The sequence below is a fragment of the Sprattus sprattus genome (genome assembly GCF_963457725.1).
Source record: "Sprattus sprattus genome assembly, chromosome: 17".
In the NCBI taxonomy this organism is placed as follows: domain Eukaryota; kingdom Metazoa; phylum Chordata; class Actinopteri; order Clupeiformes; family Clupeidae; genus Sprattus; species Sprattus sprattus.
Genome location: NC_137915.1, coordinates 27,157,374 through 27,176,233, shown reverse-complemented (window position 1 = coordinate 27,176,233; position 18,860 = coordinate 27,157,374). Strand labels below are relative to the sequence as shown.

The 18,860-nt window shown below is 41.6% G+C and overlaps 1 protein-coding gene across 1 annotated transcript; it reads left to right on the top strand.

Annotated features, from left to right (window-relative positions):
* The first annotated feature begins 4,974 nt into the window (after positions 1–4,974).
* Positions 4,975–17,426, top strand: cdk13 (cyclin dependent kinase 13). The gene is made up of 14 exons (XM_080855652.1): positions 4,975–6,435; positions 6,882–7,466; positions 7,563–7,724; positions 7,815–7,954; positions 8,327–8,497; positions 8,791–8,980; positions 9,270–9,326; positions 9,590–9,691; positions 9,807–9,884; positions 12,656–12,772; positions 12,921–13,052; positions 13,253–13,443; positions 14,337–14,921; positions 16,143–17,426. The coding sequence occupies exons 1-14, from the start codon at positions 5,324–5,326 to the stop codon at positions 16,838–16,840; spliced, it is 4,320 nt and encodes a 1,439-aa protein (XP_080711778.1). The 5' UTR covers positions 4,975–5,323; the 3' UTR covers positions 16,841–17,426.
* Positions 17,427–18,860: the final 1,434 nt, after the last annotated feature.

The window sequence follows — 18,860 nt, the reverse complement described above, 5'->3', positions numbered from 1 at the left end:
CTATCAGTTCTCACCACACAACGACGTCTTCTTCTTTGCTGCTTGAATGTCGATATGTAATGGTATGGAGTTATTGAAACTTACTACGTGTAAAAAAGACTAGAAATTGAATGTTTATTTTTCATTGAATGTTTATATAAAGTTGCACTGGGTGCCCTTAAGTAAAAAGTACTCACTTTTAAATTTACTTTAAAAGTAAAAGTAAAAGTACTCACGCAATGGGTTGTCTCTCAATGTCTAGGCTGTGCCATTTTGATAAAGAAATAGCGACTAGTAATAAATGTCTCTACAGATGTCACTACTAGTAATAATTATAAGCAACAACATTTGTTAATTGGAAAGGTTGGTGTACGTATTGGGCCTATTGTCTGTAATACTGTTCACACTCTATCTTACAATTCTGCAGATGACAAGTTATCTACCAGGGATTATTTGCAAAGTTAATACCATTAAGCCAAACCAATAAAGACACTTTTATTTAATTGTCAATGTGTAAACAAATTGTTAAACTGGTCAATGCAGAGTTTTATGCTCTATTGATTGCAGAAAAGGAAAAAAAAAAAAACATATTGAGTAACCCAAGACTAGGCATTAAGTTTGCATGCCAGGCAATAACCAGTCAATAAAAAAGGCAAATCTTCACGTTAGCTTGACATTGCTAAACTACCAGCTTTATCTTACCACTACGTTAAATAAATAATCAAGGTACAATCGTGTTATTTTGATACTATTGCTGTATGTCAACATGAATTTAGCTAGATAACAGTATACAATCATGTCAGTAACCGCATACGATATGCAAAAGTCATAGACATTAACTTAGCATAGCAAGAACTCCGCATAAGGGCTCAGATACACATACGCGTTTTTGTAAAAACGCGACGCTAGGAAATACATTGATTCCTATGGTACGGCGCGCTTTCACGCAAAGCGCCCCGTACCATAGGAATCAATGCATTTCCTAGCGTCGCGTTTTTACAAAAACGCGTATGTGTATCTGAGCCCTAACTCGACCTGTTTCTCCAAATTTGAAGGCAAATTTTTGAAGGCTAGCAACTCCTTTTTTGAGGTAGACGGGAAACGCACTGAAACCTCCACGAGTTATTCTTGGGGCTTCTGAACTTGAACATGTCCTCAGATGAGGCTGACTCTAAATCCATGCTGAAAAGTTGTTTGTTAGCCAGGCTGTTTGTCGAAAGCTAAACAGGCAAGGCTACCATAATAGTGCTGCTGCCAAATACACACTCTGCTGTCATTGGAGCTGATAGAGCCACCTGATTGGCTGAAACGTCCCAAAGCAACGCAATCCATGTTTTTTGTGTAGGCAACATTTTGGCGAAACTGTGTTCATAATACGAATGAATAATGACACATATTGTAGAAATGTAGCGGAGTAAAAGTATAGATAATAGCTGCAAAATGTAACGGAGTAAAAGTAACAAGTATGCACTATTATTTTTACTTAAGTAAAGTACAGATACGTAAAAATGTAACGAAGTACTTCGTTACATTCCACCACTGGTGCTTGGTGAATATATAAAGCTGTGCATCATCCAAATGTCACTATAGAGGACAAACCACTGACAAACAGGGCCACAGACTCCAATGCTAGTGAGACGATCCATGAGGAGCTGATGGGATAAAGTATGGAAGGTGGCACTAGATCAGACACATGGAGGAGGTGGTCTTAACTGGGGCTGTTTCAGTGCTGTGTCTCATGGAGGAGGTGGTCTTAACTGGGGCTGTTTCATGGAGGAGGTGGTCTTAACTTGGGCTGTTTCAGTGCTGTGTTTCATGAAGGAGGTGGTCTTAACTGGGGCTTGTTTGTGGTAGGGCCAGAGTATTCAGGGAGCATGGTTCATTTTGCTCAGTAATTGAAGTGATTGAATTAAAGTAAATTGCTGATGAGACAAAATGTAGGAAGGCCCAACAGTGTTCATCAGAGATTTGGGTGTATAAGAAGTTCATTTACAGTGTTCATCAGAGATTCAGGTGTATAAGTAGTCTATTAACAGTGGAAAAAAAGCTCCAGTGAATTGTACAGAAAGGGCATTTTGTACTTAAGAATGTGATCAGAATACATCTCTTTATGCACCGTAAGACAAATCTTGTTTGACAACTGCACCAGCCGCTGACCCATGGACTTCATCTGGCGGAGTTCAGATGTACAGTATATGTTGTCTCTTTTTGCAGGTCCTCTGCAGTTCTCAATCAGAGACTCGAAACCAGGATGTGTTGTTCTCACAGACTTTTTTGTAGTATTTAGGCAACAATAAGGAGATTGAATTCCGGAAAATAATTTACAAAATACACTTCCGCCAAGTTATATAAAAGGCTCCTCCCACATCCCACCTATATCCGATTTGGTTGACCCCTACGGCACATTTAGATCTAATCTTTCATCTGACCCAACTCGAATCCCAACCCAACGGTCAACTGGAACCCCGTCTTAAATAAATCAATTCATATTTGGTAAATTCATCTTTGTCCATCTTATAGAAACATTTTTCTAAATATACCATGGTGCAGTGCGGACAAATGAAACAGACCACATCTTCAGGGGAACAAGACTGTAAAGCGATAGCGAAGACAAGCGGTAGCTGTATTGGCCCACTAGACCCACTAATGAAGCACCGTGAGCAGGCAAGTGAGTTCCTCTGGCTTGACCTTTTTAATGTTGTGATATGACATGACACGTTGAACTTTTGATTTCATGACGGCAGGTATGTGTCAAATAGCACAACACTGTGGTCTGAGATGGGTAGTTTAGCAGTCGGCCTACTTTGAGAGATTGCAAGGTGTTACACCAGTACAGCAGACCAGATCTAAAATATGGTATTTGCTCTGGGTAGAAAAGTCCAAATATTGGGTGATGCCAAAGGAGTCTCCAGGCAAAACAGTAAAACGTGAAAAACAGAAAATAACAAATAATTCACTATTTACAACATTTTAACTTAAATAAACCACTTAATACAAATATCAAGCAATATTTATACCAAATGTGCAATTTAGTTGAAACTCTCCACGTTGTTGCCCACCTAGTTTAAATGGACGCAGCTATTAGACGAGTATTGGTATTCCTCAGGGTGTTTATTCTGTTGCTTTGCTTCATCAAACTGGGCCTCACGCGGCAGACAAATGGTCATCGAAGGGTCCAACAGGAAGTAGACGTAATCCGGTTTAATTTCTCTCTATTCATACCATATGGGGTTGCTCCGTCCACTTCTTTACTGTTTATGGTTTCAAACTCCCAGTCTGTGTTTTAGGGCTTACTGTAGGAATATAAAATGATACACTAAGAAATGTGATTGAATACATTAACAAACAACAGTTAATTAAACGTTTATTTTATAGTAATATGTTTTAAAGCTGATAAATCTTTGGTGAGGCTTTGCCCCACCTGCCCATACGTTTTTTTTTTTTTTTTTTAACAACTGGATTTAATACTTATATTTCATACAGAGCCAGTCATTAAGAACTTCCTATGCTAGCTGCTATTTCTGATAGACTGACTGTTGTCTGTTGTCAGACAAATGCTAACGTAGTCACCGGCCAGCAATTCAGAAAGCTAGGTACACACCTGAAATAAACTCATGTATGGTACCAGGACATGGTATGGGAACAGCACTGCACATGAGCAGAAAATGTGGCAGACGGTGGTCAGATCAGTGCAGCACATTACAGGGACGGAACTACCATCCATACAGGACCTTTTCAGCCAGTACTGCAGGAGAAACGCCAAGAGGGTTCTTTCCGAGCCCAACCATCCCAGCCACAGTCTTTTTAAACTCCTGCCATCTGGCAGATGGTACAAAAGCATTTGGACCCAACAGATTCAGAGACAGTTTCTAGCCTCATAGATTCTGAACTTTCATACCCCCCCCCCCCCCACTTAATATGGTCAACCTCATCCAACTTGCACTTGCCACTTTAGTTTTTATTTTAATTTTTGAACATTGTATTTATTTTTGGTTTACAACCGGTAGTACAGACAACGCAAATGAAAATACAAGGTTGGAGACTTTTCACCCCATTGCCCCACCCTATTTCGTTGAGATCATAGGTTGCAGGGATCCCCCCCCCCCCCCCCCCCCGTGACACTTGAGAGTAAGAAATTGCATTACGAATACATGCCCTTTTTCTGAGTACATGACAATAAATTTGAAACTTGAAGCTAAACTTGTTTTTCTTCAAAGCAGAACACACAGAAAAATCAAAAGCTGTCTCAATGAGGAAGTAGGATTTGAGGATCATGAAGAACTATCCGAAATTTCACAGGGACTAGAGGTTACCACTTTGTGATGAAATCTTCAGAAATTCCCAAAGATATGAATGGAATAGGGGCTTCCTCTGCTCTGCCTAAAGGGGGATTTGTGACCCCACCTTACGATCTGGGATTCAGGCAGTGGATCGTCATAAAGTATCTTGCTCCGCCTGTTTTCTTTGGTAACACTGCTCGAATTTCACACTCCAGGAACCTAGGCTGCTGCAGAATTCATGCAGTGGCCCATCTTCATGTATATAGACTGTCTTGGTCCGACGTCAGAGTGATTCTATTGTTCTGGCAAAATTGAAATGTCTTCGCGAATTTCGTTACTTTTTGCGCCCGTAACGGAGATGGTTAAAATAAACAAAATAATATCAGTTAATTTATTTGTAGCAGTTACTGGCCTAAGCCGAACTATAACTAGATGAAGTGAAATTAATTTTATTGTAGGGACTTCACAATGATTTCCATAGTTGAATCTGCTGAAGTTGACAGAAGAAGATAGTCACTACTTCCTACTTAATGAGTTGGTCTGTGAGGACAAACACTAAGAAGTTTTAGTCTAGAGTCATCGAACATTTCTTACCTCTCTCATTTTGAAAAGTGAAATTTATTAGACCAAATTATGTTGCTATGAGCACTACGGTACAGATAATAAGAAAACCAAGGGATTTCACGTTATTGTGGATTAAGACCAATTGCAGTAACATTGACTAGCGTGCTAGCCAACGTTAGCCAAGTTTGCGACGGTAACGACATCAAGGTGGCAGACAATCAAGACTGCCTGGACCAGGTGGAATAATGTTTGTCACTCAGCACTAAACCGAAATAAATAAGTACGTCAATGAACTAACTAACGTTTTGCTATAACTGTAAATACGATGATGGATACGTAACGTTAACATTACGTGTTGTAACCTACTGGTGTGTTTAGCTAGCTTGCTAGCAGTAGCATGACAGCTGAATTCACTTCAAATGTTTCGCTTTGTTCATTGGGGACCGTCGTTTGAAAGATATCAATCTATATATAATACATTTTATCACAGTCTGTTGTAAATGCCTAATTCGGACGTCATTCGGGAGGCCCGAGGAAGGAGCCCGTTGGCACTGAGAAATTCCGGGCAGGCAAGGCAAAGTAATCCTGTAAGCAGTGCCGTTTTACGAAACAAACATCGAGAGAAGAGGCGGTCATCGTCTTCACGGCGGAAGAGGCACAAACATGGGAAAGAAAAGCCCATTCACACCCAACACGAGCCCAATAGCGAACGTAGATGTTATTTTGAAAAAGACGGGGAGCTAAGGACTATGGTGGAGTACGACGATGTAAGCTCTCAGTCAGAGCGCTTCTCGGGGAGCCCCTCGCCCAAACACGGTGCTAACAGATCAGAGGACCTACTCAGTGATGGAGATTTTGTAGACAGTAGCGGCCCTACTTCACCAGATAGAAGGTCACGAAGACCGCACAACCCATTGTTTTTGAAGAGAGATGGACAAAGTCGTCATCCATCTGAGAGAAACAGACAGGAAAGTGAACACAGAAGAAAGGCTCCAACAAACAATGAAAGAGACTCCAAAGTTGATATTGGAGGCAGACCTGAGAAGAGAAACAACAGAGACGGCACAAAGATCGACAACAGTAATGTTAAGAAGTCGTTGTCGAGTTTTCCCCAAAGGCCTTTGGGTAAAAGTGAGTCCAAACGACATAAAAGTAAAAGCCGGTCTGAAAAGGACCCCCCTTCATACAGGGATACACCACAAGCATATAGAGAAGAATGCGAAGAACTGCGGGCCTATGGAAGAAGTCCAGGACAGAAGTCCAGGACAGAAAGTACATACGGGACGTCCGGCTCATTCGGCTACCAGTCCCCAGGCTCTAACTATCAGTCAATATCAAAGAGAAGAGAAGAGAAGAGACTTTCCCCCGGTTCAGTATACGGTGGTCGAGATGCGGATTCATATGATGCACACAACATTACAAAGTCTCCAGGTGTGTATGGATATAACAAAAGAAAGCGATCCCCTGCAAGCCCAAACTGTTGGCGGAGATCCCCAAGCTATGGCCGACATAGCCCATATGAACAAGGAGAAATTGCCTCCAGTCCCTACAGTGTTTCTAGACGATCAGGAAGTCCTTACCGAAGGTCTTCAAGTCCAAGCCCAGGCAAAAGGTAAACAAGTATTAATATTACACAATTTTAGTTTAATATTATTGCTTACTTTTACATAGTCGTGAACAACATTAACCAGTTGATTTTCCCATTCCATGAAAAGCCATGGAGACAGGCTGGCTTCCAATGAGTACCACTGGTTTTACGTAAAAAAACAACCTTTGTGATTTAAACAAGTTGTGTATATTTGTAAAAAATGAACACATACAATCTTCATTTTAAAAGTAGATCAAACAATCTTATTATTGCAATATAATGAAACTCTTGACTTGCTGTGCTTAACCATAAAGGTATATATTAAGCATCTCTTACCTGCAGCCTTAAAATCTTTTAATTCAACACCAAACGTTCATCAACAATAGGATAGATGTTATAGATGGATGGATATATAGGGAGATGTTGTTCATATACCAACACATTGTGCTTTTTCGTTTCTATTCCACTAGTCGTCGACCTGCCGAGTCTCGCAGCCGAAGCCCATATGCTTCATCACGTAAATCACGTTCCCGGAGTCGCCAGCGCCACACCCGCTCTCACAGCAGGCCCTCAAGCTTGTCTCCAAGCACAATGACATTCAAGAGTAGTCTGGCAGCTGAGCTCAGCAAACAGAAGAAAGTTAAAGCTGCAGAGGTTGCTGCCCGAGCGAAGAGCTCCTCCTCATCATCCATCAAGGGCTCCACATCCTCAGCCTCTGCTCTTCAAAACAACCACACTTCCAATCATGCTACTTCGAAAATGTCTCGACCACCTTCATCCCCACCTCATCGGGAGAGGAGTTCCAGGAACCCTATGTCTAGCAAACCTCCCCCTATGTCACCTCTCGCTAAGACCCAGAAGAGGACATCAGAGGTCCCTCTTGCCAGCAGCAGAAATGCCAAAACTGAGGAAAATCTGCTCATACAAAGGGAGAAAAATAAAGCCATGGTTGGCCAGAGTAAAGAAAAGGAGCAGGTAACCGGAGGACCAGTATGCACAGGCTCTGCTCTCCCTCTGCCACCCTTCCTGTTGAACAATGTGGATGGGGTCAACAGGTTGGTGTAATGCTTATTAGCAAGTTAGGAACAAATATATATTGGTTATTTTGATTGGATTGAATATATTTGTATGTCTGCGTTTTATATTCTCAGCTTGAAGGAGCGCTTACCGGCACACACAGGAAAACAGAAACCAGAGAGGAGAGTGAGACAACTCCTTTCAGACCTCCCTCTTCCTCCAGTGCTCCCTGTGGACACTTCTACTTCCAGTCCATCAGATGACAAAAAGACCCCGTCTCTGGCCAGGAGGCCAAAGTATGTTCTATAGCCACCATGTTTTGTTATATTTTCATTGTTTATTATTGTCAGTGAATTTTGTTGATCGACAGTAATTGTTTCTCTCAGAATATGTGGTCCCCGGTTTGGAGAGAGTAATGAGGCAGAAATTGATTGGGGGAAACGATGTGTCGACAAGTTTGAGATCATCGGGATCACTGGAGAGGGCACCTATGGACAAGTGTACAAGGCAAAGGACAAGGACACAGGTAGGAGGCTGCTGTAGTCAGATTCATCTCTGAAAACGGATTTGAATGTTAGGGTCAACACACAGCATACGATACGACGGCAACAGATGGCAGTCGACCGACAATGAAATAGAGTTTATTGAAGTGAATGAGGCAGTCAGTCCTCCATTTTTACCTTTTTTTATTATGACGGGAAGCACAGAGGGTGAGTAGCCTGTAAAACTGCAGTCAGTCGCATTGCGAGTAGTCTGTGTTACTTAGCCATTAGCTGCAACAAACAGAATTCCTCTGTCGAATTTGACCATTGAATCGCTTGCCGTGTGTGAGTCTTTAGAGGTTTTGTTCTCATGTTTGTCTTGAAGTGACATGACACTTTCATGGTCTCTGTGACAGCTGAAATGGTGGCTCTGAAGAAAGTTCGTTTAGACAACGAGAAGGAAGGTTTCCCCATCACTGCCATAAGGGAAATTAAGATCCTCCGTCAACTGAACCACAAGAGTATCATCAACATGAAGGAGATTGTCACCGATAAAGAGGATGCTGTTGACTTTAAAAATGATAAAGGTAAATAACCCAACATTAATGCGGCTTCAGCTTGCAGTGAAGTGTGTCTGAATGTGTGTGTGTTTACCTCTTCACTGCTTTCTTGGCAGTACTTAGATGTGTTCCCTGCTGTGTTTGGTTTATTAATGCCTTGTTTACCATAAAGAAGTTAAAAAGACTATCACACACAGAGTAACCTGGTCATGATTAAATGTTGAAGTTAAAGCTAAGACAGCTAAAGCTAAGAAGTAGACAGGTTTCCTTCTTACTGAGTGAAAAAGTGTTAATTCCCTAATTTGTGATTCCTTTTACAGGGGCATTCTATCTAGTGTTTGAGTACATGGACCATGACCTTATGGGGCTTCTGGAGTCCGGCTTGGTGCACTTCAATGAGAATCACATAAAATCCTTCATGAGGCAACTTCTTGAAGGGCTTGACTACTGCCACAAGAAGAATTTTCTGCACCGGGACATAAAGTGCTCAAATATCCTTCTCAATAACAAGTAAGAGAGTTGTAGGAATCCTCAACCTCATGTTTAATCTCTTTAAACCCCATGGTGCAGATGGAAAAATGTCACCCCTGTTAAACATAGCTCAGGGAGATGGAGATACTACTCATTTTGTGGTATCAGACAAGATGATTAGTTTACTGAATGTTAACTGTCAAAACCATAACCTATTTATGTGCTTTTTGTTACTTCTGTATCTAGCTATATTTATTTCTACAAGCCCTTTATAAAATAAGATATCTTAAGATATAAAACATTTAATGAAATGTTCTGTTTCTTTTAGGGGCCAGATTAAACTGGCTGATTTTGGTTTGGCCAGACTCTACAACTCTGAAGAAAGGTAAGAGTTATTTTTGTCTGCTGATTACAATCCTTGGAATAAGGATAACCTAGGCTTTAATACTGAAGCTGTTTGACATGTTATTGTTAAAGGGTTACTGTGTTGTCGTTGCTGTGTGTCAAAGCAGTGTGTTGTGTTTTGATTCTGATTATTATAATGATTTATATCCGCTAAAAATATAAAAAATGTATCTGCTATCCATGTATGGCCAGCAGAAACCGTTGGAAACCGTTGATTACTTTAATTTGCTTTGTTTTTCTTAGCCGACCATATACCAACAAGGTGATAACACTTTGGTACAGACCTCCAGAACTTCTGCTTGGGGAGGAACGATACACACCTGCCATCGATGTGTGGAGTTGTGGGTAAGACATACCCTCTAGAATTGTTATGGCTCTCTTCCATGTTTTATAATGTATTAATACAGATCATAGTTACTGTTAACGCTCTTTATGCTTGACCTGTTTTGCAACCATGTAGGTGCATACTTGGGGAATTGTTCATCAAGAAGCCCATCTTTCAGGCCAACCAGGAGCTCGCTCAGTTGGAACTCATTAGGTACCATTCATCATCATAGTCACTTGTCTGTTTAATCTCATCGTTTAAAACCACCATCACCATGACAACACTGGTTTGTTCAGCGAGAGAACACCCTTCCAGCCCTGTGCCCTATTGTTTGAATGAGGCTGGGCAAATAAGAAATAATGTCACATACCCGAGATCAGTTCATTAAATATCAGAAGCCATGGTTAGTTTGGTCCTTGAACCAAAGTGCAATGACAATCAAAAATAATTGAATGGTCCTGTGTTGTTTGGGAATTATTATTTTTTTTATCAGAAGATGTTGGCAGTAGTCATTGTAGGCCATGCCTTCACATTTGATTGACTTTGAAACTGTTTGGTGTGTCAGAATTAGCGGCGGCTGGTGGTTTTTAAAGTGAGGGAGGAAGGACTGTGCGCCTGGTTGCCATTGGCCTGCTTATTCCGTTGGTGGCATAAGTATGTGAGATACAAGTTGTTTCAGGGTGTTTTTGTGGACTACAGTACTACAAAATAGCAGGCAGGGATACAATTGATACAAAGCCACCAGTGTGGCACCATTGTACTTAAAAAGCAGGTGGGCAGCATGTCTTTGGACTAGACAAGGCCAGAAGGAAAGGATGCAGAGCCAATTAGTCAAATCAGGCCTACTCTTGATTGATATTTTCAGCTGCAATTGTTTTAGACACAAGACCAAAAGTGATGCCATTTAAAATGCATCATGCTCTGAATCATTCACTAACATCCTTTCCACAATATTAAACAGCAAGTAAGAGAACATTATTTCAGAACTATTAACATGAGCTGTTAGCCTAACATTGTTTGTGGCAAATGCGGATGTTAATGGATGTTTCAGAATGTTGGTCAATGTTTATTGATCACTTAGGGGTGGACTGACTTTGACTAAATGTAGTATTAAACAGAAATATATTTTTATATTTAGGCTACGTGTCTGTCTTAGCAGATGCTTTAAGCTTATATTAAACAAATAGGCCTATGGAAAAAGTACAAACCCTGAGTAAATTACCTTTGTTCTCTAAAAATTGCAAAAACAAAAACTTCCTATAAGTGCTGCTCAAATTATGCCAGATTATTACATCTATCACTCAAAGTAGCCTAGTATGATAAAAGATGATTCTGATTCTGAGGCCAATGCCCAAGTGACAAGTAGGCTAATTAGAATAGATACGAAACACATCGCGTTCTGAAACATTCATTAACAATTTCCATCCAGAATGTCAGCTGAACGTGAGCAGTCAGACTAACAATAGGCGTATGAACGAACGAACAATACAGTACAGCCGATTGTTTTTTTTTCTGGTACCAGTGAGCTATAAGTATTTCGCATACCAGTAAGCATACGGCAGCGGTTTAACCAATGGGTTTAGTGACTTGGATTTTTGGAACAGGTTTCCCTGTTGTTTTGATACTAACCTTCTCTCTGTAGCTCAATGAATGAAACGGTTTGTTCAATAACACATGAACAATATCTTTGTTCTCCATTGCACATCCTCTTTATTTGCAATCTTTCTACAACAATCTTTAAGGGTGACGAGTTATCGATAATATCCTTCTGCAGAATGGTTGAAGAGGGAAACTTCTTTCGGTATTAATGTCTAATCCCCTCCCTCCAACGCCAAATCCGTTGTTTATTGGTTAAGCGATGTTGGCGCAGACTCAGACGCTAGGGAGGTCTTTCCTTCCCTGGGCAATGTAAGTGAATGAGCCCCACGAATCGCCAGTATCAGAGACAGATTCCATTGATCTCAATGGGAGCCAAAGGGAGGACGTCCTCCGTGCAGTAATTTCTTGTTACGATAGGGGGTGCTAATGTTATTTTAACTCAGGGAAACAAATTATAATATGCATAGTATTAAATACTGATATCAAACTGCATTTTTAAAGGAGTTTAGTCAGTTCAATTACAAAAATACATTTCTCAAAAAGTTTGGGGAGGTTCTTCCTCTGTTTCCTCAATGGAAGAACCTCCTCTGGTCAGAATTCCCTCAACAACCTTTTGTCCGCAACAGGTTTTTTTCTGAATGTTGTCACCAAACTCCTTTAAAATCAGATGAACGGCCACAGCTGGTGCGTTAGATTCGGTAGTAACAGAGAGAGAGGGAGGCAGGATCCACCAAGGTCTAACCGCAGAGAAGAATGAGAACTTTTGTGTCCTAGATGCTACTAGACGAATTGTGGTATTTTTGAGTGTAAGCTTCAGTGGAGAAAGAAGGTTTAAGAGCTCTCAGATGGTCAGGTCACAAACTCAGTCCACATGCAGGATGGTTGAAGTCTGTTTTGAAAAGAGAAAATGAGTTATGAGTTGCCTTATGGTGATTTCTGCACAAACATTTTTAGCATAGAGAGCAGAGGCAATAAGGTTCCAGCAGCTTCATGGCCTGAATCCCTGAACATTTAGAACAATTACAAGTGTTCCAGCAGCTTTGCTTCACGGACCCTTAAATTAAGCTACAAATGATGAACAGCAGGGTTGAATTGAAGCCGGCAGAAGCGACATTTGGCTCCATTCTGTTATGTTTTGAGACTTCAAAGTGGAACTTTGCCACACACCATAAGTACTATTTGTTTCACTTTAAAATAAAAATCGGCAAAATACATGTTTTGTTTAGGGGTGCCCAAACCACTGTATGGCCTACGATGTATCAAACCCAAGTCAGGGAATGCGTTTTGTCTCTTTTTGTTGCCTGATGGATACTCATAAATATTCAATATTCATACTTTGCAAGAGAAGAAATTAATTTCTCTTAAATTTTGTCTCTTTTTTGTAGTCGAATATGTGGCAGCCCTTGCCCAGCTGTGTGGCCCGATGTCATCAAGCTACCATACTTCAACACGATGAAACCAAAGAAACAGTACCGTCGTCGACTGAGAGAGGAATTTTCTTTGTGAGTTAAGACATGTAACACAACGTTTCGTAGAGGATTGTTTTTTTATACCCAACAAAAACTTAATAATTCAAGAACTAAAAATCCAGACCATATCATGCTCCTCTACCCATGTTTGTACTCACGTGAGAGTTCATGTTTTCGTTAGCATCCCTTCAACAGCCCTGGACCTGTTTGATCACATGTTGGCCCTCGACCCCAGCAAGCGCTGCACAGCAGAACAGGCCCTAAGAAGTGAATTCCTTAAAGACGTAAACCCAGCCAAGATGCCCCCTCCTGAGTAAGTGTGCCCCTGTTTTACTTTGATTTAAAGTAATGTTATGTAGTCTTTTAATCTTTTTAAAAGCAATTCATGGCACAGTCTCCTCTTACTTCATAAACTGTACATCATATCTGTTGTTGTCTAGTGTAATTCCATTCCATTTTTAATTAGCCTCCATCGTTCCCATGGTAACTCCCCCCCCCTTCAAATCCCCTTAGTCTACCTTTGTGGCAGGATTGCCATGAACTGTGGAGCAAGAAGCGGCGCAGGCAGAAGCAGATCCCAGAGGAGCTCATGGTCCCCAAAGCTCCACGCAAAGAACTGGGCTTGGATGATAGCCGCAGTAACACCCCACAGGGCTTCCCTGTACCTGGGGTACACAAAGGTCTGGCCACCACTGCTCTTCCAGGTAAGACGGACGTAGTCATCTATAAAGGAAATTTTTATATTTGACCGAAGATTTGCCAATATGTCCAACTGGCTCACTCATCAAAATGACCACCAACGGCCAATCAAATTTTAGCAGACTTTGTCAGTGACCAATCATCATGAGATTTTGTATGCTTATTCATGTTTCATCATTCATTACTAAGGGACGATATAATTGAAACACGGCTATATCACCAATTTCTTTTGGGCCACACTTGCCATTCGTAATTCCTTGCAGTTAAATTAGATATTTGTTATTTTTGTCCCTGAAAACCCTTTGTGCAGCTAAAACACTAAGGTCTAGAAATGCCAAATTTTGTCAGGTGGGTTGCAAATCCCACCTTCTACTCAGGCAAAGAAAATGACTCATTGACCTCAAGGTGGCACTGTATTGTTGGAATGCACCCACTTTTAACCCTTCAGCAAATGTTTTTAACGTTCCATTAAAGAACATATCTTCGATAACAGTAAAAAAAACTTACATTACCGTTAGGGAAGCCTAAGTGCCAGTAACCAACTTCCACATACTTAAAAATCAAGGATGTGCTATTTTGTCTTCATGGTGAAATAATTCTGCAAATCAACCTCGCTATTACAGTGCAGGCAAATCGATGTGCTATACTGTTATCCTGTGACTATTATTACTATTACTTTATCCAGTGCTATGCTTTGCTAAATCCCCTTCAAGTTAAAGATTCAAACCATAGAATTCCTGGCTTAACAGAGTTACTATGGTTACCCCACTGGTCTTGCACTTTTAAGTTAAACCTGATGTTTGTCAAAACTGGTCATATACATCTATGTATGTATGTATTTGTTTGTTATTTGTTTTTGTTCTAAGGATTGTTTTTCACTTTTTTCTTTGTCTCTCAGACCCAAAAGCTGGAAGCCCACAGCTGACGCAGGAGCAGTTGGCTGTACTGTTCAATTTGCTTCAATCCAAGAATAACCCAGCCACAGCATCAGCCTCTGCTCAACCTCCCCACGCCATGGACTCCAAGATGAACCTGGAAACTCTGCAGCAGTTGAGCAGAGCTCCTCCTCCAGGACCTGTGGAGCAAGATAACCCCTCTGAGACCTTCGCTCCCCCTCTACCTGCCTCTCAGACTCCCAAAGTCTTAAATGCCTCCCAGCCTCTCTCTTCCCAACTGCCAGGTGTGAGTGTGCCCCGTACCCCACCCCTGCCAAGACCTCCGTCACCACTCCCTGCTGAGCACAAAATGGACGGGGGAGAGGCCACCGAAGCAGCTGCCACCCAGACAGCTGTCACTATGTTTCTGGCTCAACTGCTGAAGGTGCAGCAGGCTCAGCTACAGGCGGATGGAGAAGGCCTCAACACCAATCCTGGAGGGGAGGGGACTGACCTGCCAAAAGGAGTTCCATTTGGGTCAGCAGTGACGCCTCGGTTGCCCCCATCCAAAGCCAGCCAGCTTACCAAACCCAGCCCTGTTTCTCCAGGTGAATTCTCCTTATAAATATTGTCTAAATGGACAATACTAGTTCTAAGTGGATTATTGTTAAGGTTTTGTCTCAATTCAACCCCTCTCGATTAAACATATCCTTAACTTTCTGTTGAGCTGTAGCTATGTTAAATCGCTGCTGGCGTTAGCTTAAACACAGTTGACCTCAGTGTTAAATTAAGCAATAAGCCCCAAGAGGCCGTGGTTTGCGCTGATTTTAGAACAGGTAAGGGGAGTTGTTAGGCACGACGCGAAGCGGAGTTCCTAAAACCCCCTTACCTGTTCTAAAATCAGCGCAAACCACGGACTTGCGGGGCTTATTGCTTTTCTAAAACTGTTACTACAAATATTTGATTTGGTTTCATAAATAAAGAGAATTCAATTTTAAGAAACAATAGTTTAATGATAAACCGTCATTCTTCCACCACAAAAAAAAATTGTTCCTAAATAAATCGTTGCCACACAACCCTTGAAGCAACGCAACAGCTAGATGGAACACTGTGTATGAAATGCGCTATATGAATACGCTGCGCAGTAATATGGAATGCTATCATAGAATGTTATGAGGTCAAATTGTAAGGTAATGCTGGATTTTACATCAGCTTTTAGCCAATCACAATCAAGGATTTGAACAATCAGTTTTCGAAAAGCTTTTTAAGCGTGTAAATGTTCTGCAAAGTTCCAAAGCCCAAAGTGCCCACCAGAGGGAGCAAAGACACAGCACCTCTAACAGAGTGTGAAAAGAGATGTACAGAATGAGAACAAATATTAGTTTTTTGCACATTGAAGCATGTAAATCAATTCTATTAGACCCCCAAAATAGAATTATGAATCAACAGAATTTGTACATTTCCTTCAGTCTACCGTAATGTCCAGACTTTTAACCGCGGTTTATACATTGAAGTCTATATAAAGTTTTGTGTGCTTTCAGTGTTTTGTATGTAACATGTTAATAATTTGCATATTTGACTGCTGTGTTACTATTAAAGACATATATCCCCAAATGCAGCGATTTCATGAAACAAGCCAGCAAGTTCAACCATGAACTTCCTAGTAGTGTGGATTAACTGTCAACCTTTGGAACACATCACATAAACATGTTGTATTGCAATCTCTGTTGGAACATGAACAGTTGTATGGTTCAGTTAAGCACGTCTCAATGTAGTTTTTGCTCAAGCATTTCTTGGGTCCCTTGGCTAACTAATGTTTTCTTTTGCAGTATCTGATGGAAGTGAAGTACCGTCTTCTTCCAGACCGCTGGAGTCTCTGCCCATCTTACCCCCGGACCAGAGACCTCCAGAGCCACCCGAGCCACCCCCTCATTGTGAAGATCTGGACTATCGACAAAGCTCTGAGATCAAACAGTGTCACATGCCTGCTTACCCTCCTCTGACTGTGGAGGGTCCTGGCTATGGAGGCGATTTCCCCGGGCGGCCGCTTCCCCACTTCCCCTCTTCCAGTTTCGGGGATAGCTACCGCAGTCATATGATGAGTGGAGAAATGGCTTCTCATACCCTAAGGGAGGCGTCATGTAGTGTCCATAAACAAGAGGCCACTGCTACAGGTACAGCAGGGCCCCAGGAGTCCTTATCTGCTGGAGTTCCAGGAGTTGCCACAGCTGGGTCAGGGGGGGGTGGCGGTGGTAATAACCCCAACAGCATGGTGTTCAGCGGTGATAAGGACCACCGGTTTGAATACAGCAACAGCCCCATGCCTGTGGAGGGCTCCTCCAGCCTCCATCTCTACAACCACACCATTGGAGGGAAGGATGCTGCTCCCCTCTACCCTCCTCCAACCTCATCACACCCTGGCCAAGCGTGGGGATCCCCCTCTCAGTCCGTAGCCCTGCATCTGCCCCATGGATTCACCCCTCACATGAGTGCTGCAGCACTGAGAGGACGGGGGCCTCCTTTCTGACCTGCAGTCGAAGCCCAAATTCAGTTACATTCAGTTAAATTCACTGTTCAGGTGTGACCATGACCCACGAGAGGAAATGAATATGCAAAGATGCGGACTAGCCTCCATATGTTTACTGGACTCTTAATTATATTAAGGAGGTGTTTTAAGACATTATGCTCCTATGTAATAGGAAAACTCCCAGGGCATCTTTTGAGGGTTAGCTTTTCCTACTCATACATGTTTTATTTAGTTTGGTTTTGTAATCGACAATTGTGTTTGAAAGTTAACAGAACCTTTACGGCTAAAGATGGCTTCTTTCACCTGCACTCCCATAGGGACAACTGTATTAAAAAAAGTTTTGAACTACTGAATGAAGTTGGAAGTATCATTGTAGGTATGGGTTAGACCATGAAGTTAATTTTCATTTGGTTGAAGATCATTTTAAACACAAACACTTCTGATTCTTCACCGGAGGATTTCAATTAGACTGTAGAGACCAGTAGCACTTGGCTGACTGAATGTATGGAGAGCTACTGAATGACCTTGGAAATCAGGTGTTTCTTTGAAACCACACCCACCAGCTCTCGTCTAGATCTCTTCTACAATTGAAAGACATTCAACCAAGATCAAAAAGAGATGAGTAACCAGTGTCTGTTTTTATACTTTTTCCCTTGCCAGAATTTATTAAAGAAATGCCAGCAATAACTTCGTGCCTGAGAATGATCTGTAGCAAATCCGTGCTGTGTTGGCATGTTTACATGTATGGTGATGGCTGCCCATGATACAGAGCAGCGATTTCATTTGTGTGTATAAAACCTGGTCTATAGTAGCATGACTTCAGCCATGTTTTAATTGTATTGGGTTGTAAGTTCATCTCATCACAATTTTTTTCTGGTGTGTTGTATCATACTAGGCATGCCCCTGTATATTATCTTGGTAGGGCTGGGAAAAATATCAATCTAGGGATTAATTTCAATTCATGCTTGGACAATTCTATGTTGATTCACAAAATGCAGAGATAACTCTTTTGTAAAAGAACGTGTATCTGATTGAGGAGCTTTTCAGCTTGAAACGATACATTCCTTAAGGTCCGCATGCGTTAGTCTCAGGGAGTAAGGAGAGATTGGCTCAGTCTTAGTAGTTAGTCTCAAGGAGTAAGGAGAGATTGGCCTATAGGAAACAAAAGAACCTTACATCACACAAAGCATTGAATCATCGAAAGGGCAACACCCCTTTATGGGGGAAAACAAACTAAAAGTATACCAATGATTTCAATGTGAAAGATACAGGCCTTGTAAGGAACAGACAGTAGGCATGACCAGGGTCTTGCAATGCTTCAAGTCCTCCTAGAATGTCTGGTTGTAATGCTGTAGTGGTTTAGCTAAGCGTAAAGGCAGGCAGAACGATTGAGTTCTGCTAGGCTTTGTTACTCAAAAGGCTAGGTATGCCAGGGTACTGTTCGGCGTAGCTCGCTAAGCGGTTTAGCAAGCCAGATTCCAGGCTAAAAAAAGAGAACGCCCCTTTATCGGGTTCGGCGAAGCAACTTCTGATAAATTACCATAGTAACATATCGCTTAGCACAAACCTGCTCCAGGGCAGGCTAAAATAAGAGTACCTGGATTAAGTTTGCCACACCCCCCGGCAAAAGGAGGGATCCCACAGTTCTTGTATGAGCGCTACCGATTCAGCCGACAAGGAATAAGACCTTCTCGAGTCTTTCATTGCAAACACCAGACGAACATTGAATGTATTGCGCTTTTTTGCGAGTGGATGCATAACGTCTTTGATCCCAGGAAATTTGAGCACATAACCCATCTCCCTTACGGAGATATCGGCGAAAGTTGTTTTACCTACCTAAGATCTTGATTTTATCATGTCCCTTCTACAATGACGATGTTATTAACCATACGTCATCAACAAATGCAACTTACATCATTGCAAGGTAGTGAATGAAGTACTCTGCCTACTACACCATAGCATATCATTTTTGTAGAAAATGATTAAGGTGGATGCATGATACGAAGAGAGACATACACAC